Source organism: Melitaea cinxia, chromosome 16 (genome assembly GCF_905220565.1).
Source record: "Melitaea cinxia chromosome 16, ilMelCinx1.1, whole genome shotgun sequence".
NCBI classification, from domain to species: Eukaryota; Metazoa; Arthropoda; class Insecta; order Lepidoptera; family Nymphalidae; genus Melitaea; species Melitaea cinxia.
This window is the reverse complement of record NC_059409.1, coordinates 833,151-860,853: the sequence shown is the minus strand read 5'-3', so window position 1 is coordinate 860,853 and position 27,703 is coordinate 833,151. Positions and strand designations below refer to the sequence as shown.

General features: G+C 35.7%; 2 protein-coding genes across 2 annotated transcripts in view; both read left to right on the top strand.

The window, feature by feature from the left end:
- Nucleotides 1-482: 482 nt before the first annotated feature.
- On the top strand, nt 483-3,146 carry LOC123661189 (activating signal cointegrator 1 complex subunit 2 homolog). Its single transcript, XM_045596175.1, has 2 exons — nt 483-2,175; nt 2,889-3,146. The coding sequence occupies exons 1-2, from the start codon at nt 483-485 to the stop codon at nt 3,029-3,031; spliced, it is 1,836 nt and encodes a 611-aa protein (XP_045452131.1). The 3' UTR covers nt 3,032-3,146.
- Nucleotides 3,147-5,495: 2,349 nt separating this feature from the next.
- Nucleotides 5,496-27,703, top strand: part of LOC123661188 (thyroid adenoma-associated protein homolog) — a 37,185-nt gene continuing 14,977 nt past the window's right edge. Inside the window, exons 1-17 of the mRNA XM_045596174.1 lie at nt 5,496-5,598; nt 6,180-6,357; nt 6,986-7,219; nt 8,558-8,816; nt 9,424-9,605; nt 12,485-12,675; nt 13,170-13,354; nt 13,763-13,960; nt 19,107-19,262; nt 19,520-19,731; nt 21,227-21,341; nt 22,091-22,236; nt 23,313-23,477; nt 24,604-24,738; nt 25,072-25,147; nt 25,745-25,820; nt 26,044-27,053. Coding sequence (XP_045452130.1) covers nt 5,496-5,598; nt 6,180-6,357; nt 6,986-7,219; nt 8,558-8,816; nt 9,424-9,605; nt 12,485-12,675; nt 13,170-13,354; nt 13,763-13,960; nt 19,107-19,262; nt 19,520-19,731; nt 21,227-21,341; nt 22,091-22,236; nt 23,313-23,477; nt 24,604-24,738; nt 25,072-25,147; nt 25,745-25,820; nt 26,044-27,053 — 3,621 coding nt within the window. The remainder of the gene's footprint in view (nt 5,599-6,179; nt 6,358-6,985; nt 7,220-8,557; nt 8,817-9,423; nt 9,606-12,484; nt 12,676-13,169; nt 13,355-13,762; nt 13,961-19,106; nt 19,263-19,519; nt 19,732-21,226; nt 21,342-22,090; nt 22,237-23,312; nt 23,478-24,603; nt 24,739-25,071; nt 25,148-25,744; nt 25,821-26,043; nt 27,054-27,703) is intronic.

The window sequence follows — 27,703 nt, the reverse complement described above, 5'->3', positions numbered from 1 at the left end:
TTGTTTTGGAGAAAGTACTTTAAAGGCAACAGAAAAACATTGTGTACTTACTCATTAGAGAGTTTCTATTTTAAATTTTAGCAATGACCTCGGGTTCACAAAATATTTGGATTTTTTTTTTTATTTTCTTCGTCTTCATTTTTATCTTTTGAAACCTTGTGTATTCCCTCTTACGGAGTTTGTTACTCAATCTTTTATAACAAGAATTTTTATAACCCAAGGTCAATCAAAATTATCCTTAAAGTGAATTTCGTCGTTACACATCGGAGTTCAAGGAGATTAAATAAAACAAAAAAAAAATTTTACTTGGTATTTTCCGATAAAAATAAAGAGGATAACCGAGGTGTGGCGCTAGTATAAAACACAAATAATGACAAATATATTTAGCGTCGGCTGAGGCGCGCTGCATGTGTGCCGGGCACCGTTATACTCGGTATAAATGCGAACGCGTCGAACGCCGGCGCAGTGTCCGACAACCCGCCATGAAATTATACACGTCCATACTAACACTTTCCGCGTGCGTTCTACTGGCACACGCGGCCTCAATCCCTTGTGATAAAAATGTAGATGATCTCTCTAACGTTGATTTCGACGATGTCGCCGTGAAACCTGAATTAACGGACCAGGTCCCGATTAAGGAAGTCGATAACAGCCTAAAGAAAACGATTGCTGATATACCCGTGAAAGTCGTCGAAGAACCGACCGTGCTGGATGAAAACTCAAACGATTACGTACCCAAGGATGATGACAGCATTGTAGTCAAGAGGCTCGAAATCGACTTGTCTAATCCGGGAGAACCGCAGCGACAGGAACATGAAACGCAAAATCCTGAAAATCATGGCGAGTTAGAAAAAGCTCTTTTTGGTATTAAAAAATCTGCTATTGACGCAGAGAAAGCTTTCAATGAAGGATTTAAGGAGGTATCTAACAGTTTCAAAACTCTTTTCGGAGCGAAAGAGAACCTGCCGGACGTTCATCAGAAGTTAGATAACTTGAGACATTCTTTCTCGAATCAGATCGAGAAACTTCACGAGACAGTAAAATCTAATCTTAAATCGGACAAGACATCAGAGGAAAAGCTTAAAACCGCTGAATCGTACGTCGAAAATTTAAAGAAAAATTTCGATGCAGGTATTGATACTTTAATAGAGGGCGTTGAGGTTCTCACCATTATTAGAGAGGAAGACGAAGCAATAAAAACTAAATCGGTAGTAAGTGAAACCGATGGAGTTGCAAAAGGTGATGGTGAAAAGCCTAGTGCAGGGAATACCGAAAGTACCCAAGCTCCGCCGACGTCTGGTATCGGGTCATTTTTGACAAATTTCCAAAACGGAATTTCTAGCCTGTTCACCAACTTTAATCAAGCTTTACAAAACAACTTCTCTGGTCAGCCAGGTGGTCAGGGAAGTAGTAACCCAGTTATCAATTTCTTTCAAGGCATAACAATTCCTAATATCAATCAAAATCAAAAACCTACAAATGGACAAGAAAATCGACCTGCTGGAGTCCAAGCTGATCCCGTTGCAGCTGCTTCACCCACATCCACATCTGCCCCCTGGGGACCACAAGCTTTACTTCAACAAGTCCAAAACACGTGGCAAAGTATCGTAAATCCAGGACAAAACGTACAACAGGACCCTCCGCAACCCCAGCAACCTGCACAGCAACCAGCCAACAACGGGCCCTTCGCACAAGCTTTCCAAAATATATACCAGCTTATACAAAGGCCAGGTCAAATATTTACACAGCAGCCACAACAACAACAGCCACAGCAACAACAACAACCCCAACAACAACAACCCCAACAACAGCAACCTCAACAACAACAATCAGCACCGCCCACACCTGTGCAAGAATCACCTTCTGTTAGCGTAAGCGCTATCCCGGAAAATCCTCAAAATGAAGTCCCTCAAGCAGACTCCAGCCCTGTGGCCCCTGCTATAGCCGACGCAGTTCCAGCAGTACCTCAGCAAGCACAAGTATCAACTCAAACTACTCAAGGCAGTCCTATTCAACAACTTGTGCAAAATAACCCCATCATTAAGGGAATTCAAAGTGCTGTACAGAGATTTCAAGGAACCCCGAACCCTGAAACACCGAGAAACGATGTCATCAACGAGGAAATCAAAGAGAACACTAAACTCAAGGGAGGACCCGGCTATAACGGAAACCAAGGTATTTCTTAACAAATTGCTTTATATTATAATAAGCATTTCATTAAATATTATAGGTTACCTTATTTACAAGAAATCATCATTATTTTCCTAGTGACGGCGTGGTCAAATTTTGTAAACAGTCTCGTTGGTACGATAGGTACCTTGATAAACGGTACAACATTAAACGTGTCGACTGCAGTTAATAGTGCTATAAACACAATAGGCGCAAATCTTCAGGTATTTGAACAAAAAAGCAGCTTTAAGTGTCGTGTTAAATGTCAATAAAAATATTTGTGCTTTATTTGTCATTTACACTGTTTTTCGAAATTTTTGTTCTAATTTTTTTGTATTTACAGATTATGTATTTATTGTTAGTGTGTTTATAACCATTAATTATAGACATATAATACATGGTTACTTTTAATTGTAAACGTCTGAGCAATAATTATAAATAATAAATATTGCTTTATAGTTTTTCTAGGCGTTACATCACAATATTTTTTTTTTTTATATTTTAAATGTCTTACGTTTTAGGTTTTATCTAATTAAAAAACTTGTCCTTATTGTGCAATCATATGTGTAATATAACAAATCATTAATATTTTGTAACAACCAACAATAACTTCGTGATAATAAACGCTTTTGTGAATACATTTTAACAGAAGTAAAACTAACCAATTGTTCCTTTTGCTTTGTTTAGATATAATAATTTATTTTCATTTTTATTTATAGGCGATCATAGCTGCAGCGGGGTAGAGGAGGTTAAAGAAGAGTTAAAGGAAGTAGTTGGAATTGTCAAGGTCAATGAAGCAGTTTTAGAAGAAATTAAAGAAGAAGTTGCGAAACTACCATCGCCTTCAGATAAGACTGAATAAGTCGTAGTGTGATACAGTAGTCTGCGTAGTTTATTTATTAAGTAATTTTAATGTAAATAATAAATTAAAAATGTGTTCCCTTGAATCTAATAAAAGGATTATTGGAACATTTAAATCTTGTGTGTTTTTTTCTTCTTCACGAAAAATGCAAACTATAACGAAATACTAGTTTAATAGTTTTTGTACATGCTTATATGGCAAAAAAAAAAAAGAAATAGCTTAACCTATGTTTTGTTTTTATGAATATGATAATTCAGAAAAATAGTTATTTTGAAAAATTTACGCAATAGTATCAGAAAAAGCAACCAAATAATTTTCCTATTTCCGTGTCGTAAGTTACCTTTTTATATTGGGTATAGTTAATTATCCTTGGAAAATTGGTATAATAATTCAATTGCAAACTAATTTTACACCTATAAAATGAGAATAAAGTGAAAATACATTTGTTTTTATATCTCAAAGTAATTAGACACTGAGCGGCATGACTAACTCGAACACTTTTAACAAATATAACATATTATTGCAGCCAATTTTCACGAAAACTTTGCGCATGCTTCTAAGCCTTCCACACGAATCTATGTAGGTACTGATAAAAACTGCACTAAAATCTGATCAGTAGTTTTTGAGTTAATCGAAAACAGATAGACAGACAGACAAAGTGCAGTGACGGGAAATTTGTTTTATAATATGATGTGATAATAAACATAATTATGATTGGTCGAAACGAAAAAAAACGACTTAGGTACGATAAAACGGCTTTCGATTAAAAAAAGAATCATCAAAATTAGTCACATTCACACAACTCACACACACACTCAGTACAAATTTGAGATAACAAACAAAAAAAATATCTACTGCTTTTTTAAAATCAGTTAAAAATAAATCGTCAAACTGAATAACAATTACTAACTGTTCCCCGCAATTTTAAACGCAATAATTTGTGAAAGAAATGTACAAAAAAACATTGACGTTGTACTAAAATGTTTGAATGACACAGTCGACTTACAACGGTGCGCGGCGCGACGCGGCGTCATTTCATTTGATTTTACATTATTTCCTAAATTAGGACTTGAAATTGTACACTGTATAGACAAAGTTTATCTTAATAAAATTGCCTTGTTGGTGAAATATTTTTCATTTGTAAGGATTCAACTGTCTGACTGTTTAATAATAATGCAAAATAGCCCTTTTCATTTATTAGGTCATTATAAATTCGTTGCGGGGTTATCTTAAAACAGTTTTATCTCCTAAGATATTCAAAGAAATCAAATAATGTCAAGTACAATTTTTTTCAAAAACAATACTTGTAACTAATAATGTATAAATGTATAGAATACATGAATAATGTTTACACACACACACACACACACACACACACACACATATCTTATACTATTAAACGAGCAATTCTTGTATATATATATAGAATCTGAATCTCGGAAACGGCTCCAACGATTTTCATAAAATTTAGTATTTAGGGGGTTTCGGGGGAGATAAATCTATCTAGCTAGGATTCATTTTCAGGAAATGTCGTTTTATCCCTGTTTTTAGGAATTGAAAAAAATATCGTTAGAATACGAAGGTAAATTTCGCACAAGTCAATGTAGTTGCAATAGCTCGGTGGGAAATCGGCCGCTCTGGATCAACCGAGAAGATCGTGGTTCAAATTCCCGTGTCCCTGATCAATTATTTTTTCTTTTTCTTTTTCTAATTGCACTCGTTATTTTTTATTTAAATAGACTGTTCTTATTTTTTATTATTATGTCGGTAAAATCGAAATATATTATTCATATTTTATCAATACGTAATTCGTATTTATACTTTATGATTTCCAAAAAACACGATTTACTAAAAATACCGAGCTTAGCTCGGTCACCCGGGTACTATATATATCATACATCATATTTTTGTTTAGTTAAACTAAATAAATAAGACAATGTCTTTTCACTCATTCAATAACAATAAAAGAAATCTTTAAATTCCTCATTTTATATTTTATTGACTATTGATAATTATAATTTATACATAATTTTTAATCAGTTAATCAGCTGACAGCATCTGTGCTTGAGTGTCAGTGTCAAAGAGTATAATAATATATAGGGAAAGTCAGTGTCAAGTTAAATACATGTTTTGGTTTAGGTTATATTTTTGAAAAAGATACAATTTGTATTGAATTTTTGCTCACTAATAAAACCTCGATTGTACCTTTAAATCTTTATTATAGCTACTTGATAGTTACCAATACACTGCTACATATCTAGTTTACCATTAGTTACGTATACAATTGTCTAAGAAATGTTTAGAAATAAAACCTCTTTAATTAAAAAATATTGCAAGTATCAGCTTTTTATTTATATTTTTTGTTATACTTTTATACTATTTCAAAAACAGATGATATATATTAGGTGTTGATAAAATACTTCTGAATCTAAATAATTTAACTATTATTTAAAAATAAATAAATATGAACTCCAATACTCTGAGAATTCGCGGCAGTGACGCGACAACAAGAACCAATACTTCTTTCGATCCAGTCACAATATTAGAATCGTACAAGACTATGCTTAGTAAGTTTTTTTTTTAATTTATTGTTATGTAGGCAAAGACTTCTTTCATATTACAGATTATAAATATCTTGTTTAATATTTAAAATAAAAACCACCCACTGCAATTAAATAAGTAAATAAACACCTCAACAGCTCACAATAGGATAAAACCCATCAGGGTTTGGAAAGAGACACACACAATACACCAAGACAATGACACACCCATGTGAAGCTTATTCCTTTTTTCATGAGCGGTTGATTGAACCTTGTCAATAAACACAACAGCTAGTCGATATAACACTGCACTAACCTTTTGTCAAAATAACTCAATTAAGAAGCCCTTGCAATATAATTAATAGCTCACAGGCCTTTGGCAAAAAATAATTGCAAATTTAAGGCTATGTAAGAATTTTCTAATTGCATTGTTGTTTCTAGAGTTCAGCATTAAACTTTTTAAATACAATTATACATACTACTTCATATTTGTATTGTTAAAGATAAAGTTCTTTTAAAATGATAAAGTCAACAAGTAGATTAAAACTAAATAAGGCTGTAAAATAAAAATAAAAATTGTAAGTGTTTTAAAATTGGTTCAATATCAGGTGAGAAGAATGAAGTATATAAAGAATTTTTTGAAGATAATTCTGAGACACAGCTTGCAAAACTCAAACAAATACTGTTTAGTATCAAAGAAAACTTCAATTGTGATACCGTCAAGTTTCTGGCTATAATTTATTTACAAGCTGATTCCAAACACCCATCTAAATGTATGATATCCAGGTAAGATTTCATATTGCTTAATGTACCATAATAAAAATTGTAATTAATGATAAAAATGTTATCATTACAATAAACAAAATATGTGTAAGAGATTATTATACCTTATTGACGCCTTCACCACGTAAACCATTGCAAATGTGTTGTAGACCCTACATCTGACCTGCCCTAAGAGTTCTGGCTACCTTACCACAGGAACACATGACGCTATGACGACTTTTAATTGTTTTTCTTAACAGCAGAATTATTCATAATAATAATATTCTTTATTGCACACCATTAAAAGATACAAACAAAAGTAGTATAATGAGAGGAAGATGTACAAATGCGTTCTTATCGCTAAAAGAGCAATTTCTTCCAGACAACCTTTGGGTAGTGATTGGGGATATTGGGAATTATTTAGCTGTGATTTTTTGCAAGGTCGAGGTATTCCAGATTTTGAGCATAATATTTCTGATGAGCCTTACCTAATTAAGTTGCTACCTAAATAAATACTGCCTTTTATCACTTTTTTCATGTTTTGATTTTACAATTTATTAATAAACTTGGTAAATGAATGTGTGATAATTTTGTATACAAAAAGCATTTTCAATAATACTTTGTAAATTATGTAATTCTTATTTTCTTTCAGATTTGTAAGTAAAAACAATTTTATCCAGAATGAATTTACCGAGGTTCTAACAAAAGAAATAGATCACCTCATTGATCAAACATGCACAGATTACAATAGCTATGTGTATGTTATCAGTAAAGTGACAAGCTGTACAGAAAACTTCCCCTCGGGAGCGGCTGCAGTAAAAAACTTAGAAATGAAGTTGGCTAATTACTTTAAAGATTGTTTACACTGTTGTATAAGCACATTAAGGTATGCTATTTTGTAAAAAAAAAATTACTTTATTTTTAAATGTGTAATCCAAAATGAATCTCTCTCATTATAATAGATGGCAAATGTGTAAGCTGTGTGTTATAGATTATATTATATTATAAGACAACTGAACAAAATAATAACGTGCCTAATACTAGTTAACACAAAAGAAATTTTAAAATTCATATAACCAAGACCTTAGGTTATTCCATTCAGTCAACAAACATTCTTGTTTGTTGATTGAATGGTTGCTTTTTTTATTTGCATTCATTATATTTGAATTAATTCATTTGCATTAATTATAATTATTTGAATTAATTCATTTGCATTAATTATAATTATTTGAATTAATTCATTTGCATTAATTATAATTAATTGAATCAATTCATTTGCATTAATTATATTTCATTACCATCATCATCACTTGAGCCTAATACAGTCCACTGCTGGACATAGTCCGCCTGGCCTGCACCCACAAGTTCGCGCCAAAAATGCACTAAATTCATGTGTTTTGCCCATAGTCACCACGCTGAGCAGGCAGGTTGGTGACCGCAGGGCTGGCTTTGTCGCACCGAAGATGCTGCTGCCCGTCTTCGGTCTGTGTATTTCAAAGCCAATAGTTGGATGGTTAACCCGCCATTGGTCGGCTGTTTAAGTTCCAAGGTGGTAGTGGAACTGTGTTATCCCTTAGTCGCCTCTTCCGACACCCACGGGAAGAGAGGGGGTGGCTAGACTCTTAATGCCGAATCCATACAGCTTGATTATATTTCTTTTTTTTTATATACATTTTGCGTCATTATATTTGCATTATCTTACTTGTGTTTTATTTAACTAGCTATTATTCTCTGTTAAACTCGTGTAATTTCTTATCCCATGGAAATATTGGCCTAAAAACTATCACATGTTATTCTTTATCTCCATCTACATATGTACCAATTTTCATTTTAAAATAAAACAATGTTCATAGAAAAAGAACTAACTTCCTTACAAACATTAGCATTTATTATAATAGAAATATTTATTAACTAACTAGCTGACCCGGCGAACTTCGTATCGCCTAACACAAACTTTATCGTATGGTATTAAAGTTCAAATTGACTTTTAAGTATTATCACAAATCTTTTGTATGGGAGTATCGAAAAGTGTTGTTTTTAGACTTTTTCAGGAAATTTTAATTTTTTTTTTTTTTTTGAATTTTTCTCTCCGTAAGAACCATCCTCGTACTTCAAGGAATATTTTAAAAAAAGAATTAGCGAAATCGGTCCAACCGTTCTCGAGTTTTGCGCTTAGCAACACATTCAGCGACTCATTTTTATATTATAAATTATATTGTTCCAGGGATGAAAAAATTTTAGCACCTACAGAGAAAAATGAAATATTTTCCCTAGCCCACTCAACTCTGAGGTTGATATTGTATATAGTACAAAAAATATGTGAAGTAAATAAACCTAAGTTAATGGCATTATATAATGAAATAAGGAATAGCTTAAAATATTTGCTATGTGACGCCGATGTACCAATAGACACCAAATCAGTTTGTGGTATTCTGTATGTGTCTATGCATATAATGGAGAATGGTTCTGATTCTTGGATCGATGTAAGTTTAGTTTTATTTCTCAATAAAACAGTGGCTTAGTGGGGGGGAGGAGGGGCCAGGAAAGGCACGCCTTGGGCCCTACTCACAAAAAGGCGCCAAATGGTCCGCAAAACAAAAAATTGCTGGACATTTATGGTTTTCGAATGAGGTGAGGGCGCTAAAAAGGATTGTGCCCCGGGCGCGAGTTAAGCTCGCTACGTCACTGCAATAAAAAAAGATAACCATTTTTTTTTAAATTTCTATCTAAAAGTTACTCTTTATAATATTGATCTAATATTTCGGACCAATATTTGTTTTTTAACATATCACAAAATTAATATAAAGATCGAAAAATCTCCAAAAAAATTTTTTGGACATTTTTCGATTCGTCCAAAAAAATTTTTTGGACATTTTTAATTTTTCAAGTTTTTCGAATTATATAGATAAATAAAAATGAATGTTGCTAAGCGCATAACTCGAAAAAAGCTCGACCGATTCGGCAAATATTTTTTTTATGTTCCTTAAGGCCCACGGAAGGTTTAAATTTAAAAAAAAATTGTCATATTAACTTTTGACAGAACCAAGTCTGTCCGGGCAGCTAGTTACTAAATAAAACCTTTTATTGCAGATCCTTTTAACAGAACATAATGACAACAATTTCAAAGACATTTTATATGATGAAGCTGCAAAGTTAAGCATATACTCAGCATTAGTCACAGTAATACCCATAGAGAAACTGAAAGAAGAGCTGCCCGATGGAGAACCAGCTATTATTAAAATTACCAATAATATATTGGAAATAGGTGAAAGGTCAGTAAGATAGCACCAGTGAATATTAAATAATGTATCAGAATAAAATGAATGGAACTAGGTGAAAGGTTAGTAAGATAGCACCGGTAAATATTTAATAATGTATCAGAATAAACTGAATTCTGCACGCTAATACAAAGTGAAACAATACATAGAAATTAAAACAATCAAATTTTATTAGATGCAATATGTGGCCTTCTCGCTAATGCTATTTTTCAAGTAAAATTTGCAAGCTTTTTGGATGTATCATAATGTCATTGTGGTTTGTCAAGCTTCTCTTTTAACGCCATCAGCTAGAAATAGATCTACAGTATTGTTCAATAAAACTCTTCATGATTGAATGACCTAAAATCGTACTTTGTTCAACTCATTTTTATACCGTGTGACCTTGAAATACAGAAATTATTTTTTTAAATTTGAATTAGTATTGCATTTCAACAATTGTTTCTGTTGTTTGTGTGTTCTACAACAATTGGTTTATAGATGTATACATTGTAACTATCGATAATTTATAAAGTTGTTACACATAACGTCTATTTAAAATTAACTACTCATTTTGTAAGAATAAGAGATCAAGTACAATTTCGTTTCGAATGTGTTTAAAAATAACGACGAGATCAAAAGATCTAACCTTTGAGAAGCCACGATATATTAAAACCAGAATGATTGACTATAGCGGCGGCGACGCGATTGATCATTTTATTTGCAATTTATTTTAAAAAAAGTCTTGTTTTAGATAAATAGATTGTAGTTTTGTGATATTTAAATATAAAACGTACTTACGAGTAGTTTTGTGCAAGCTCCAAAGTAGATTATTTCATGGTATTTGATTACCTAAGTAATCATTGTAAGTTTACCAGCGCTGAAGTCCGTGGTTGGAAATCTTATTTATCTACTTACATAGATACTTATTAGTATTCTTTAGGTCTAAGCTGTTAGTAGTAGGCAGGTGTAAGAAAGCATGAATGTAAAATATAGCAGGGACGTATTCAGAACTTATGAATAACGTGTATAACGCTTCAGCCTGTAATATCGCACTAATAGGGCAATAAGGTTCTTTTCCCATGTAGGAGAAGGATTAGGGACTTGATCTTGGAATATTATGTAGAAATTGGAACGGACGAATAGGTAAGTATGTAAGTTTATCTTCAAACCTCAGAATAAAAAATCGACCAAGTTCGAGTCGGACTCACCTATGAAGGGTTCCGTAGGAGTAAGTAAGCATAAGATTTATGTTAAAAAAATGTAATGTTTTTTGTAATATTTGAGTTGATTTAATGCAAGGTAAATTGCGGTTTACGATTTGTGACGTATTGAAAAAAAAACTACTTACTAGATCTCGTTCAAACCAATTTTCGGTGGAAGATTGCATGATAATGTACATCATATATTTTTTTTTAGATTTATCATTCTCTTATTTCAGAAGTTACAGCGGGGGGCACACGTTTTATTGCTTTGAAAGTATCTCTCGCGCACACTATTCAGTTTAGAGAAAAACAATATTATAAGCCTCAATATCATTTTCAAAGACCTATCCTAGATACTCCATAGATACCACACTCGTATGGGTTTGATGAAAAAATAAATTTCGAGTTTCAGTTCTAAGTATACAGGGATACAAGGGAATACAGCAGGCTTATAATAAGAGAATACTTATTATATACTGATTAAATTTTCTTTAACTTTTTTATATTGATGATATTGTAATGGTCTTAAAAAATGTTAATCTAAAAATTACACTAAACGTAATAGTAGATACTAACTTTTTTTTCATATCAACTAAATAACGCTGAGGTATAGTTACTTACGTCGAAATGATCTTCGCAACAATGTTTTGTAGCCTAGGTAGAAGGTGGAGTTTTATCATCTCATTTCATAACGACGTATTTTTACGTACTCCTGTTTGAAAATAACTTATGAAACTTAAAAATAACGTGTGAAAATAGCGTGCGAAATGTGAAAATAGCGTGTGAAATGTTAAAAAACGTTTATGAAATGCGAAAATAACGTGTGAAAGCTGCGAAATTCTTCTTCTAACCTCAAAACTAACCATGGATATCTCCATAACCATGGGGTTTCGAAGTGTGACAGTGGTACCAGGGGTAGCGTTCCCCACCCCCCTTCCCCGCACGATCCCGAAATTCGGTTTTTCCTAATCTAAAGCTTTACCCAAAAATTTTTGAACTGTATATTAAGGATTTCTTAGCTCTATAAATCTGCATTTTCAACTAAAAACGTTACAGATTCTCATTGCATAGCAAAGATGCTATCTAACAACGTTATTTAATTTAGATTAGTTCCCTCGAAATTGGTGTTGGATTATTTATTATACATACGTTAGACTTTCGTACTGCAAATGTACTTTTTTCTATATATATTTACAATTATCTTGATAAACTAGTGTTAAATTGACTTTCATTTGGTTTTGGTTTATCTCATGGATCCCCTCCCCCTCCTCTCACATGTCGTCTCTCACTCAAATGTAATAATAATAATAATAATACTCTTTATTGTACACCATTAAAAGAAACAACAGAGAAAAAACATAAAATGAAAGATGTACAAAGGCGGTCTTATCGCTGAAAGAGCGATCTCTTCCAGACAACCTTTGGGTATAGGACACGACTGTAATCATTACATTTGGAATATTTTCCTTTATTTGGACCACAGGACGATCTTTCATCGCATACGAAAACTCCTAATTCCTTAGTTGCTGCAGCGTACGCTACGAGGAAGCCACCGTCATAGCGCCCCATTGGTGGTGCACTTATCTAATGACCTAAAGCACCTATTATAATTTTTTTTTTTAAATTTGAAAGCTGTTTGGTGCAGAACAGCACTGATTTGTCCGGTAATAGTATGGTATAAAATATTCGCAGATGTTCTGCAGACGTGAGTATTACACTGGGCGTAACTCGAGCCCTAGTGGCAGTGTCTCGAGCCCCGGGGGCCGCCCCCGCGCTACCCGGAACACTGCTGCAGGCGCTGGGGCCGGCGCTCGACCACCACGCCGACGCCGTGCGACACCTCGCCGCGCACGCGCTGCGGAACCTCGTGCGCTACTGCCACGGTACGTTGGCTCACCACTCACACTGCTACCACCACCACCACCGCACTCGACCACCACGCCGACGCCGTGCGACACCTCGCCGCGCACGCGCTGCGGAACCTCGTGCGCCACTACCACGGTACGTCGGCTCACCACTCACTACTACCACCATCACTAGCACCACCACCGAGCTCGAACGCCGCGCCGACGCCGTGCAACGCTCACACTACTACAACTACTATTACCACTGCGCTTATTTGAATGTGTAATAAGACATTAGTGACGTTTTCATACGTACATAACATTTTTTTAATTTATAATGTTGGTGGAATTGAAGGCTCCAATAACTATGGCAGATATGATTTGACTATATTTTTACTTTCTTGGGCAGTAAAACCCTTATTAATTTTTATCACCCCATGCTGTAAGATCTAATATATATCTGGATCTGGATATTTCTAGATCACCTAAGGCAATTTGCTCATATCTGAATTCTGATTATAAATATTTTACAGGTAATGAAGAAGCTATGGAAGAACTGTTCGGGAAATTGATTCACTTGGACAGAGAACGGAAAAGCTTTTATGTGAGCCTCACTTCGTTAACGAGTGTGTTAGGAGCAGAAAATATTATGAAAAAGTTGCCTAACATCGTCTCTGATTTAATATCAGCGCTACATATACAAGCGGTACAAGCTAGCGTGAGTTTCTGTTTAATAACTGTTGGTGTAAACCCTTTACAAATATGCTCCCAAAGAAATTTCAGTGATAATCCTTAAAACTTCACATTTACACAGAATAAGTACTGCCCTTGTTAGCCAATGTGAAATTTATTTATACTAAAATTGCTATTTAAATTTCTGAATATAAAACAAAGTCATAAATTCACTTCCACTGTAATTTGATTTATCAATAAGAAATCATAATTTTTAAATCTAAAATAAAACATCAATGTTACATAAAACAAAATATTAAATACTGTAATATTGTTACTCTATTAAAAGTGATTCTCCTAGAAATGCCTAAACAAATAGCATGTATGTGTTGATGCATGCTCTTTTTTTTTAATTTTTTTTTTTACTTAGACTACATTTTTTTTGGGATTTCAGGCCACTACAACATTAGAGACGCTTCTGCAGAAGCACATACAGACATCCAACAGTGACGTTATATTCGAGCAATGGATAAAACGAATACTTATTCACATAAACGATGATTCCATCGATTCCGCTGTTATGAATATTCTAGAAAGTCTACTCGTACTTGCCCTGAAGCTCGACAGCGGCCTTGTGGACTATTTGTATGTGGTTTATTGTTTTAATTAAATACTCTAACTCTAATCATCTGAATCCTTTCAATTTTAATGTCATTTTGATTAGAAGATAAATTAGAGACAAGACAATTGACAATCTAATATACACGGTGATTTTATAACCGTTTTGGAAACGAAATATTTTACTTTGGAATCATCTATAGTACCTATAAAAATTGATAAATCAATTGTAATGTTGACTAAAAAAAAGTTTCAATTTTAATATTCATTTTTATTCGATCGACTTGGAAAGTAGTAAGGCACTGATCATTCATTCATTATTTTATATGAATGAAACACGTCCGTGCGCGTTTCGGTTGATAAAAGTATACCTATAGGCGCGAGCTAGCGAGTACTTACGTAGATAGACTCGTTTGTCCTTCATACTTTACACGGGCTTAGGACCGTCAGAAATACCTATTTTATTTAAACTTCTTTTCGATTATTAACCACGATTGTTCTTTTCACAACAAATCAATTTATAAACGGACTAGCTGTGCCCGCGGCTTCGCCCGCGTTGAAATCAGTGTGTCACAAAGTTTTCCCGGCAAACTTCCAGTGAAACTCTCATCAAAATCGGCTTAGCCGTGCCGTAAACCTTCCTCTTGAAGCCCTCTCTCCATTTGTGAAACCGCATGAAAATCCGTTCAGTAGATTTTGAGGGAATCGATCACATACACTTTTGGGGACTTTGTTTTATATATACCTAATACACTAACTGTTGCCCGCGTCTACATCCGCGTGGTTATGAAGATATGCATTACTATCAAGACGTTTAACGCAAATTATTTTTTTATTTCAGTCACTTGAAATGCTTATCACGCTGAGTAACTTTTTAAAAGGCACAATTTAGTATAATTTAATAGTTTTTTTTTTATAAAACGTCTCTATACACCACATTTTTAGTTTTATTTTCAGGCTGCAGTATAAATGAGCCTATCAGGCGAACTTATAGCTGCTGTATATGTTTCATACAAACTATCAACCCCAATTAAACCCCCTTAGCGGTGACTTAGCAGTTAGACGTCTACTAATCTACCTCCCTGCCAAATTTTATCTTTGTCCATCTTGGATGGATAGACCATCCAGCGGTTTTTGAGTTCTCGTGATGAGTGAGTCAGTGACCTTTCTCTTTTATATATATAGATTACGATGTATTATGTGGATACTTCCTCACCATCTATAGACCATACTTCCAACCCCCATTTTATCCCCTTAAGGGTCGAGTTTCGTAAAATCCTACCTATCTGCAAAATATCAAGTTTGTAGCTGTTATAGTTTCGGAGATTTCGTGATGAGTGCGTCAACCTACCATACCCCGTTTTAACCCCAAAAGTGAGTTGATTTCTAAAGATACATTATTTGAACACATTCTCACTATCTATAGAGCATGCATTTTAAATTTCAAGTCTCTTACTTCAAAAAAATAGGACTTTCATACAAACTTCCAACCCCCGTTTTATCCCCTTAGGGGTCGAATTTCATGAAATCCGTTCTTAGCAAATATCTACGCCCTATAAGAAACGTACCTGCCAAATTTCAAGTTTGTAGCTGTTATAGTTTTGGAGATTTCGTGATGAGTGAGTCAACCTACCATCCCCCGTTTTAACCCCAAATGGAGTTGATTTCTAAAGATACATTATATGAACACATTTTCACTATCTATAGAGCATGCATTTTAAATTTCAAGTCTCTTACTTCAATAACATAGGACTTTCATACAAACTTCCAATCCCCGTTTTATCCCCTTAGGGGTCGAGTTTCATAAAACCCGTTCTTAGCAAATATCTACGCCCTATAAGAAACCTATCTGCAAAATTTCAAGTTTGTAGCTGTTATAGTTTCGGAGTTTTCGTGATTAGTGAGTCAACCTACCATCCCCCGTTTTAACCCCAAAAGGGAGTTGATTTCTAAAGATACATTATTTGGACACCTTTTCACCGTCTATAAAGCGTACATTTTAAATTTCAAGTCTCTTACTTCTAAAACATAGACTTTCATACAAACTTCCAACCCCCGTTTTACCCTCTTAGAGATCGAGTTTCGTAAAATCCGTTCTTAGCGGATGTCTACGTTCTATAAGAAACCTAGCTGCCAAATTTCAAGTTTGTAGGTGTTTTAGTTTCGGAGATTTCATGATGAGTGAATCAACCTACCATCCCCCGTTTTAACCCCAAAAAGGAGTTGATTTCTAAAGATACATTATTTGGACACCTTTTCACTATCTATAGAGCTTACATTTTAAATTTCAAGTCTCTTACTTCAAAAACATAGGACTTTCATACAAACTTCCAACCCCCGTTTTACCCCCTTAGGGGTCGAGTTTCGTAAAATCCGTTCTTAGCGGATGCCTACGTCTTATAAGGAGCCTACCCGCTAAATTTCAAGTTTGTAGGTGTTATAGTTTTGGAGATTTCGTGATCAGTGAGTCAACTTACCATCCCGCGTTTTAACCCCAAAAGGGGGTTAATTTCTAAAGATACATTATTTGGACGCCTTCTTATCATCTTTAAAGCATACATTTTAAATTTCAAGTCTCTTACTTCAAAAATATAGGACTTTCATACAAACTTGCAACCAACATTTTACCCTCTTAGGGGTGGAATTTCGTAAAATCCGTTCTTAGCGGATGTCTACGCCCTATAAGAAGCCTTCCTGCCAAATTTCAAGTTTGTAGGTTTTATAGTTTCGGAGATTTCGTGATCAGTGAGTCAACCTACCATCCCCCGTTTTAACCCCAAAAGGGGGTTGATTTCTAAAGATACATCATTTGGACGCCTTCTTATCATCTATAGAGCATACATTTTAAATTTCAAGTCTCTTACTTCAGAAACATAGGACTTTCATAGAAACTTGCAACCCCCGCCCCCTTAGGGTTCGAGTTTCGTAAAATCCGTTCTTAGCGGATGTCTACGTCCTATAAGGAGCCTACCTGCCAAATTTCAAGTTTGTAGGTGTTATAGTTTCGGAGATTTCGTGATGAGTGAGTGACCTTTCGCTTTTATATAGATTATAGATTATAGATTGTAGGTATAAACTTCAGGCGTATTTAAAAAATCGGAGCTATCTACAGAATAATTAACTTACATACCTATTAACAGTTTATTTACACTATTTACACTTCTCAGTATCGAAGCAACTGCTCAAAATGGAGTCCGCTGCGTTCAATACACAAACGAACACGTTTAATACAATTCTTTTAATTTTCATAATGTGTCTTTATCACCTTTCACTTTATCAAAAGCGTCCACTATCGCAATGCGTAAATCATCACAGCTTTCATATTGACTGACGTGTATAACTTTTTATTTCCGACCACAAGAAAAAATCCAGGGGCGTAAGTCAGGACTTCCAGGTGGCCAAGACACAGGCCCTCCTCGACCTATCCACCTATCACTAAACTCACTGTCCAGGTACATCGTCTACTAACTCAGATATTACTCTCCTTAACATCTCTAAGTACGAATTGCCGGTTAGATGACCTTCAATAAAAATAGGCCCTATTAGTTGGTCGTTAATAATACCGGCCTACACGTTCACACTGAAACGAACCTGGTGATGGTTTTCTCGTATCAAGTGGGGGTTAATTAGAGCCCAGTAATGCTCATTGTGCACATTGTATAGTCCCACTCGAGTAAACAGTGACTCGTCCGTCCAGAGTATGTTGGCGTTTGTATTATTTAACAACCACTAGCAAAAGGCGATTCTTTCCGGTGCGTTGTTTATTACGTGAGCCTTACGAAAATGATACGGGTGTAATCCTTGTGTACATAATATCTTCTATAGGAAGTTTTGGCTAACATCGAATTCTCTTGCTGCCATCCTTGTCCTCCGCCAGGGATCGCGCTTGAAGTACTCAAGAACATCTTCAAACTCCGGCGAATAATAATTTAAACGTCCTTGACCTTGTGTACGCATGTACCGCTATGGTATTACTGACCGACTGAAAGCCAGGGACGCGGGACGCCGACGATTACAAGGACAAGTGAGCAACGCCGTCATTGGTCGACTCCGGCGCAACTCGGTAGCTTTGTTTTTATTGGCTAATACGATTTTGTGACTTGCTATTAAAACGTATAGCATTTCTATTTTTAGAATGTACCTACCGTGTAGCGCTACTACTGGTTCTCACTTTTTATCTGTAAACGATATGAATATCGACTTTGATGAAAAAAAAAATACATATATTATTAAATTAACGTTATATATAGATTCTGTTATTGATAAATAATTCAAAATTTTCGTTTCCAAAACGCTTTCAAAATCACCCGGTATATATATATATATATATATATATAAATGAATCCCTATTCCCGTTGGGCACGCATTAATTTGAGAAAAACTTAAAAGAAAGAAAGAAAGAAAAAGACAAAAAATATTTGCCTAAGTTGCCACTTTAGTAAAACACACGTAGATATGCAAAAAATTGCGTAATGTACAAAAAAGGCGGCATTAAGAGTGGATGTGTTTTGTTACTATAAACAACTTTAGATTTACATGCATATCTTCCCATGGAACCAAACCTTACCTTTATTTTAAAAAAGGCAGTGTCCCAGCTAAACTAACGATAAGTAAGAAATAGTTCTCTTCCAATATCAATTTGCCCAAAATTAGGTATATTTTCTTCAAACAAACTCGAAAATAATTATCACCATTATTTGGTCCAGCCTGCCCCACGTCCAGTCATCGGGAGGCAGAAGCGCCCTAGTATGTGCTTCGGCACTGCGACATGCAGCCCTACTGCCCCCCGTGTGTGGGGAGGGTACTGGGGGTCCAATCTGGAGGGGGACCCTGCCTTACGAGCTATTGAGACAAGCGGCCGTCGACTGCAATGAGGAGGTCCGATCATCTGAACTAGTCCTATTGGACCCCCTTAATCTAATTGTATACTGTAATCGCCATGAGATTTAAAATAGCTTAAGGAACTATTGTTTTTATAATGAAGTATATTTGGAATTATCTTAAAGAATCTTTGGAAGAAAAAATGTATAGAAGGTTCAGGTTCTAAGTAAAAGCTTAAAAGTGAATTTCTCAAACACAACAAAATTTATTTTTAAATAAAAATATTAAAGGCAGAAGTATCTGAATAATTTCCAAATAGATCTCCAGCCTCGATTATAACGTGTTGTATAATTTTTCAGAGTAGAATTTTGTGTATATCCCTCATAGTGGAGTCTCCCAAAACGACGGAAATATTCGAGGAAGGTGAACTTGACCTCATCCTCTGGTTTTTGACGTACAACATCAACGCTCAGGAACCGCACTTCAGGCAACAAGTACTAGCTCTTATGAAAAAGGTAATTCCAAACTCCGAAACTTTAAAATACTAATTCTAAAATGACCATCCCAAAGCTTAGGAACAACAATATAAGCATAAGCTGCATAACCACTGTCAATCTTATGTCAAACATTCTCTTACTGTTTTTAAACTTCTAAGTTTTCCCCAAAAATAAATAAATAAATAAACAAATAAATACCTCGATTTGAATCTGCCATCACGGGCCCCATTCATTAAAATTAGTAATTCTCATCTCACAAAATTTTTAATTTCCAGTTCATAAAACGTCTTAAAAATAGTTACAAAGTACTGCTACGGGAAAGTAAACCTTCGAAAGAGAACAACGGTCAATACTACCTGAGGTTTCTGGGCGGCTTGAGATACTTCTGCTTTGATAGCTTGATTGTTGGGGCTAACTACAGCCGGAGACATGTTGCTTTGCAGATTTTAATATGGGTTGAAGAAATGGACATGGAAGGGTTTGGCAGGTATGTCCCTCTTTATCTTTTATTATTTATCACTAGAGTAGCAGACAATGGTACCGTCCATCTGATGGTAAGCGTTTACCGTAGCCTATAGACGCCCGCAACAACAGAAGCATCACAAGCGCGACGATACTCATGCCCCTCTTGACCGTCCTCACGAGCTCTAGCTACCTTACTTACCACAACAACACAGTAAATAATATTTCGCAGTAGTAGTATTTATAATATATTATAATATAAATATCTTATAATATACACACACGGTCGTCTGTTCCTATGGTAAGCAACTTAATGTTTGCGTTATAGGTATTTGGCTGTAATAACTGCTTATGATTTTGAACAATATATTTACTACTGTGATCTATCTCAATAACCATAACTGTAAATGTGAATGTGTGTGAATAATGTAAGCTGTGTGGTTTGGGCAGTAAAGTGCCACCCCTCTCTTTCCGTGGGTTATCCGGAAAGTACTTTTGACAACTCAAGCCTACAGTAAAGAAGGTGGTTGTCTGAAAATATTTAAGAAGTTTACCACCACCTTCAAATACCAGATAAAATTAGCGCTTTAAAATTCTGATACATAATAATTCAGGATAAGGGTAAAACTTTAGATTAAGAATCATCTAATTTTGGGTTTTTGGGAGAAAGGACGAAGGAGGTGGGGGGACGCTACCCCCGGTACCACTGACACCCTTCGGAACCCCATGGTTATGGAGATATCCATGGTTAAAGTTTTGAGATTAGAAGAAGAATTCCGCAGCTTTCACGCGTTATTTTCACAGTTCACACGTTATTTTCACATTTCACGCGTTATTTTCGAACAAGGAGCACGCAAAACCGATCTCGACTGCAAGATCAACAAACAATACAACTTACTTAAAATCTAATAATCTCTAATCTAATTTTGAGCTTAGATAGGTTAGGTTAATTTTTTTTTTTTTTTAATTTTTTTCATGTCATGATTTTCACTTCAATATATTTGTATTTTTACTTATTTATTGTCATATATTTAGTAAAAATTATTAAAAATGAACTGAAATATTAAATATTTTTCGTATATGATAGTAAATAAGTAAAAATAAAATATATTTAAGTAAAAAGCATAACACGAAATAAGGCTGTATGGTCTTAGCTCTCTGCCTTTTACAGTTATTTAGACAAAAACAATGCATTTATGCTTACATTGCTTTGGAGCGAAACGATAAGTGGCGCGCCATTTTTTTTAAAGCATATATCTCTTAGTCGTTAAAAATCAGCTGTATCCTTTGTTAAAATAACGTGTGAAAACGTTAAAATAACGTGCGAAACGGAAAATATCGTGTGAACGCTATGGAACGGAGTATGAGTAGCAGGGCTGGCTTTGTCGCACCGAAGACGCTGCTGCCCGTTTTATTGTACAGTAACCCCCCTTACTTGCATTTACTATTTATCTACAAATTGTCCGCTATGTTATGCATGGTACCGCAATGGTATTCAATATAATACGAATTGGTTGTAGGGATTGGAAAGACGATGAAATAGAAATACTCCTGCGACATCTCGGCGACAGTTACGAGGTCAACAAAGCTCTTGCCTTGGAGCTGTTGTGTCGATGTCCTAAAGATATTTTGAAGGTAAGTACATAGACCTTTGTATAACTAGGATCTCGCTATCCGTCCGTCATTGACCTGTATTTTAGAAACCGCAATATTAAAAATGTTAACAAAATCTATTTAATTGTGAACTTATTGAATATACGTAAACGAAAGTGATTTCTGTTTAATTATAGAGTTTGTTTTAACCGTTTAATCTCCATGTTCAAGTTGCAAACTGTTTTGTTACTGAATTAGTATTTTGTTTAAAAAACTTGTCAAAAGTTGCCGATTATATGAAATAAATTGTATTTAATGTTGAAGACACCTTAAGATGTTTTGTTTTCCTTACCACCGAGGCCGAGATAATATTTAAATAATAAATTTTAGAAGTTCAAAACTCTTAAGGGCCTGTTACACCAGTTGTAGATAACGCTATTTGACGGATGACGAAACAAATAGACTTTGACAGCGGGAGGTAGAATAGGTCAGTAGGACTGTTTCTCCACAATCGATAAACTGCAAATTTAAGAAATACATATGCAAATAGAAATATCTCATAAATACAGCAGAATTCGATAGTTAAAAAGAATATTTAAAACCTTATAATGTTGAAAATCCACAACTGGTAAAACACGCCCTAAGATTAAGAAACCCTAGACCTATACAAGGCGTAACTATGTTTATGTTTTTCGTCCACTTAATTATCTATTCTCTCTTCTTATTTTTCTTTTTTTTTTTTTCTTTTTATCCAACTAACTTAAATCCTACTGAATTTGTTTCTGTTTCAGTCTAAAAAGTTCAGCACAAGTCTAGACCTAAACGACATATTAACTGAAGCGTCTTCAATAAAACCTACGGACTGTGTAACTGCGGCCTACAAACTGAAGCTACTTATAAACACTCTCCCGGATCACATTGTAGAGGGAAGTGATAGGTAATAAAATTTTATATACGCTTATAATCTGTGATGGTTTAAATTTGTTTAAAAATTTATTATCTGTGTAAGTGTCTTTTGTCACGAGATATTGTCGTGCCTATGAAAAAATGTTTTTAGTCTGTGTTTGCTCACATTTATTTAAGGATTTGTTATCTGTGTAGGCAAGTTTTGAATCTTGTGTCTTGTCTGTGGGCTCTTGGTATCCTTCCTAATTAGAAGAAACAATATTGTTCAGATGAATGAATAACAATGAAAGCAGTTTGAATAGATTGTCTGTAATTGGGGGCACAGAATTAAGTAAAAGATGGTCTTAAACATTTTTGAATATCATATCAAAAATTGACTGCTCCTGCGGGGATCGAACCCGCGTCTCCGACTGACCGTGTCGGCGCTCTAGCCAATTAGGCTATGGAACGATGTACTCGCTAGATCGAAATTTTTTAATATGATGATTTTATATGCGGTCTAAGCGACCGTGGCGCCGTCTATAGTGAGTTCTTTACAGAAACCCGTAACTCATATTATAATGAAAATCTTTGACAGGAGACGACACCATGCTATTTTTCGATCGATTTTTGATATGATTCTAAAAACTGTTTAGAATTTCCTACTACACTTTCGTGTGGGTAACACAAAAATAAAATCGTACAAATCAAAAGATGTTTTTACTTTCCAAACACATACGGATCTTGTGACATTATGTAGTTATTATTTAGAATCTTATGGTATACGTTTATTGTTCGATATACGAATCAATTATAACCAATCGATTTTAAATAATACAGTTTTCAAGCAGTGTGGGTCTTGTGGTAAGGCGACCAGAGCTCGGGGGGGGGGGGGATGTCGGCAACACTTCGATGAGCCTGTTTGCCGATCTAGTTGTATAAAAAAAAATATAATTGAAACTATTATAGTTTCTACATTTTATTATTATTTTAGTTAATATTTTTTTAGAAGATTTTATGACTAACTATCAAACACTTTCCTAATCTAACTTTGTACCGTTTTCTTAATTATATGTGTACTTATACGATATATTGGTGTGGACTGAAGACTGTATTAACGTTTTCCAGCAACGAACCAAATAAAGTGAAGTTTGTCCTGCTATGCATCTTGTTGGAAGAAGTATACAAGCAGGTATCTTTATGTAAGCAGAGCATAGTTCTGGCGGCCCGTAATGCGCCCATGTATGGGTTATTGCACTGTGTGGCGCACAGTGTGGGGGATGTTAGTCCGATGTGAGTGGGATATTCCATATTCTTATAATATCACTTATTTAGTCGATTCTTATAATATCGCGATAGTCGCGGTGACTAGACACACCAAGGCCTGTGTCTACTACACCGACTACAGAGATGACGCGATCTGTCGTTTCGTCGGGAGGGCAGCGGAGGCTACGGAAAAAGACATCCTCGAGCATAATCTCAAGATGGCGATTCATAATAGAGACACCGCCGTCGTTGAGAGTATTCTCGAGATGTCAAAATAAAATTCGAATAGGTTGCTTTGCTTGGGATGAGTAAGTTGGTAGTAATATAGACAATATTAAAAAATATATTTCTAAGAAAACGATTATTACGCATGTAAATAATGTAAGATTTAGCTAGATATAAGTATAGTATAAAAAAAAAAAAAAAAAAAAAAAAAGTTGTACCATAAATTAGATTAAGAACCGGTCGGTGGACTCACGTCTCTTTTGGAGACATTAAAAACAAACATAACAGCGATATTGCTGAGTAATGCCTACCTTGAAATAGAAAAAAATAAAAATAAAAATTTGCATGTATTTAGAGTAAAAAAGGACATGGGTTCATAACATAAACCCGTGGATGTATATGACTTGTAAAAAAAAAAAAAAATATCACTTATTTTGAAACTAATTTTTAGCAACAAACTGATTTTTCAAACCACGAACATTTATTAAACTTAATGAAAAAGGAAAATAATTCTATTCTAGAATCTGTTACATACAAAAAACAATAATACATTTAAAAAAACGAGTTTGCTTTGGACCACACGACTGAAGTAAAACTTCTTTAGTTGCCCCTCCAGTAATATACGAAACGTAACTCTCTCTCTCGTCTTCACTAATATATCTCCTTCTTAACTTCCATTTACCTTGCCCGGGCACACGTTTCGTAACACTCTCGTCACGTATTCACCAGCTTATTCCCCTAGTCAAGCATCCGTAAAGAAGTTTCACTTCAAAAAAAATCACTTTAAAACAGTCATATTTCTTAATGCCTTTCGACTATCAATAGCTTCGTTCTCTATTAAACGAAATATGTTTAAAAATTTATATGAACAGTTATAGAAATTAAATGAAAAAAACATGTCTCAATAAATAAATGCACCCTATTACAGTGGTCTCCCACCGGACGAGTGGACGGCCTCGATACATCACACGGTGGACGTGTGTGAACAAGTGTGGACGTGTACTGCTGCCGTGCTCAGCAGCGCCGCGCCGGAAGGCCACCTGCCCACCAGGGGGGAACAGGGGTGGGGGGCTCACTTCATTATATAAATAAATGACGATATATTCCGCTGAAAATCTGGAGCAACCCGACTAGGGAAGTACCTCGTTCCTGTGGTGACTGAGGTGGCCAGAGTTCCTGGGTTGGGTCGGGGGTAGACCGGTAAATTGAACCCACGAGTTCAAGAGCTACCACTACATCAACGTATCTTGTTCACTGTAATAACGCCAGTCTGTAGTGGAACAGCGTGACGGATTAGACTTATTGGTTATAATTGGTTGGTCTAGAATTTTCCAAATACTAGACACTTGTCTCAGATAATTGAATGGTTCTTTTAATATAACTGTTATTTCTTCAGGAGTATTCTGCTAGAAGATGGGAAGGAGGTGACGGCACAGATGGTCCTCTTGTGCGCCTGGAGGTCGATAAAAGAGGTACAAATTAACGCCTAACTTACAAGGGTTCAGTTGAATGGGATCATTTGCCAAAGATTTAGAAACATACAAAATACATACATAAATACCTAGTCCATGCGACCAATCGTCTGTTTTGTCCAAATAATCTTCGATATAGTGGGAATATCGAGTCCAAATATAGCCTATGTGTGGTTGTTAATTTCTAGCTGTCAACATACTAAGATACATTCAAATCAGTTTAGCAGTGTTAATGTTAAAGAGTAACGCATATTTATTCATTTTCACAATCTTTTGCATTTAAATATTAGTAGAATTGTATCAATTTCAAAATTTACTAGGCCACCTGAGCTCGTTGACAAATATAGTTATTATACTGACCTGGACATTTGTAATGGTGTTGTGTGTCTCCGGACCCTTGACATAGAATTAACATCGTACTAAGGACCTAAAATAAAACAAATTTTGCTGATCAAGTTCGTGAACGACTGGCTGTATTTAAAGTAGGGATGCAGATGATGTCTGGTCTATGATTATACGTATACGATTGGGTTTCTCCTGTACACCTGTCTTCTTGGCTAAATTGCGCATTCGTGACAGTTCCTTATGTGTGTCCAGAGGGTGGGGCCACTAGATATCTATCCGATAACTGGTTGGAACCGCTACGGGTACGCGACCCCGGACTACTCTAGCTGCTAGTGTCACACATCCCTCCCCGTGATCCGTGGCACTGGTATCCGTAACCCCAGATCCTTCTCTCACATAAATCCTTCTCACCTATCCTTCTTCTTACCGTGAATTTCCCAAGGAGGGTTGATGTCAGGCAGGCGGCCGGTCGTAAAATATACAAGCCAAATCACATTACAACATGAGCTTGGGAATTAGAGTATGCGATAATGCTAGGGCGTACCCCACAGGCGACGCGCAGATGCAGCACCCGGCGTCTGTGGGAAATGGACAAGGGTTGCTGCTCCAGGGACGGGGGCAGCGTAAGAGGCGAGTCCAGAGGGTGAGCTTGAGGATTGCGAGTTGGAATGTGGGTACGATGACTGGGAGAGGACGAGAGCTAGCAGATGTTTTGGAAAGGAGACGGATAAATATAGCGTGCTTGCAGGAGACGAAGTGGAAGGGACAGAGAGCAAGAGAAATTGGGGCGGGTTATAAGTTTTATTATTGCGGCTGTGATGGGAAAAGAAATGGCGTAGGTATAGTGTTAGATAGAGAGCTCAAGAACAAGGTGATGGATGTGAAAAGAGTGAATGATAGAGTTATTGCAGTAAAACTGTTGATTGAAGACTCGGTTTTAAATGTCGTTAGTGTGTATGCGCCGCAAACGGGATGCGATGACAGTATGAAAGAAAGATTTTGGGAGGATTTTGATGCGGTAATAATGAAAGTACCAGAGTGTGAGGAAATATACATTGGGGGGGACTTTAATGGACATGTGGGAAGGATGAATGACGGGTATGAGAGGGTGCATGGGGGCAGAGGTTACGGAGTTAGGAACCGAGACGGTGAAGCTCTACTTGAAGCAGCCTTGGCCTTTGACTTAGCAATAGCCAACACATTTTATCAAAAACGGGAACAACACCTTATCACATACCGTAGTGGTCTACACTCTACCCAAATTGACTACATTCTTTTAAGAAGAAACAGGCTAAAATCGGCCAAGGACTGCAAGGTAATACCGAGTGAGAGTCTCGTCTCCCAGCATAGGCTACTGCTCCTGGACTTAACTCTGAAAGTTCAGAGTTTAAATAAGAGCCCGAAGCCCCCAGTTAGAACGAAATGGTACAGATTGGATGATAGGGAGGTGGCTGCAGAATTCCGGGAAAGAGTGGTTGGTAAAATGATAGAGATGGGAGATATGGTGGGGATGGGAGTAAACGAGTGCTGGAGTGAGATGGCAACGTGGGTGCGAAGTGTGGTAAGGGATGTCTTAGGGGAAACGAAAGGGAAAAGGAAGATAGGGAAGGATACATGGTGGTGGAATGAGGAAGTACAGACGATTTTGAAAGAAAAGAAGAATGCTTTCAAAGAATGGAAAAGAGTGGAAGATGGAAATGACAGAGAAAAGAAAATAAAAAGATCAGATTACCAAAACATTAAAAAGAAGGCTAAGAAAGCAGTCGCTATCGCAAGGGCCAAGGCTCAAGATAAGTTGTATCATTTTTTAGAGAGCCCACAAGGTCAAAAAAATCTTTTTAGAATATCAAGAGAGAGAGAGATGAATGCAAGAGATGTAAACCATATGAAATGTATAAAAGACGAAGCGGGGAAGATTTTGACGGACGATGAGGAAATAAAAGAACGCTGGAAGAGATACTTTAATAACTTGATGAATGAAGAAAATGAATGGAGCGGAGTGTTAGAAAATGTACGAAGTAATGAAGGAATGGTGAAAGAGGTAAGTATAGAGGAAGTGAAGATGGCAGTGCAGAGTATGAAGAATGGAAAAGCAGTTGGGCCAGATGGTATACCAGCGGAAGTATGGAAGTTTTTGAAGGCGGATGGATGGAAGTGGCTGACTTTATTTTTCAATAAGTTGCTGCAAGAAGAGGTCATACCCGAGGAATG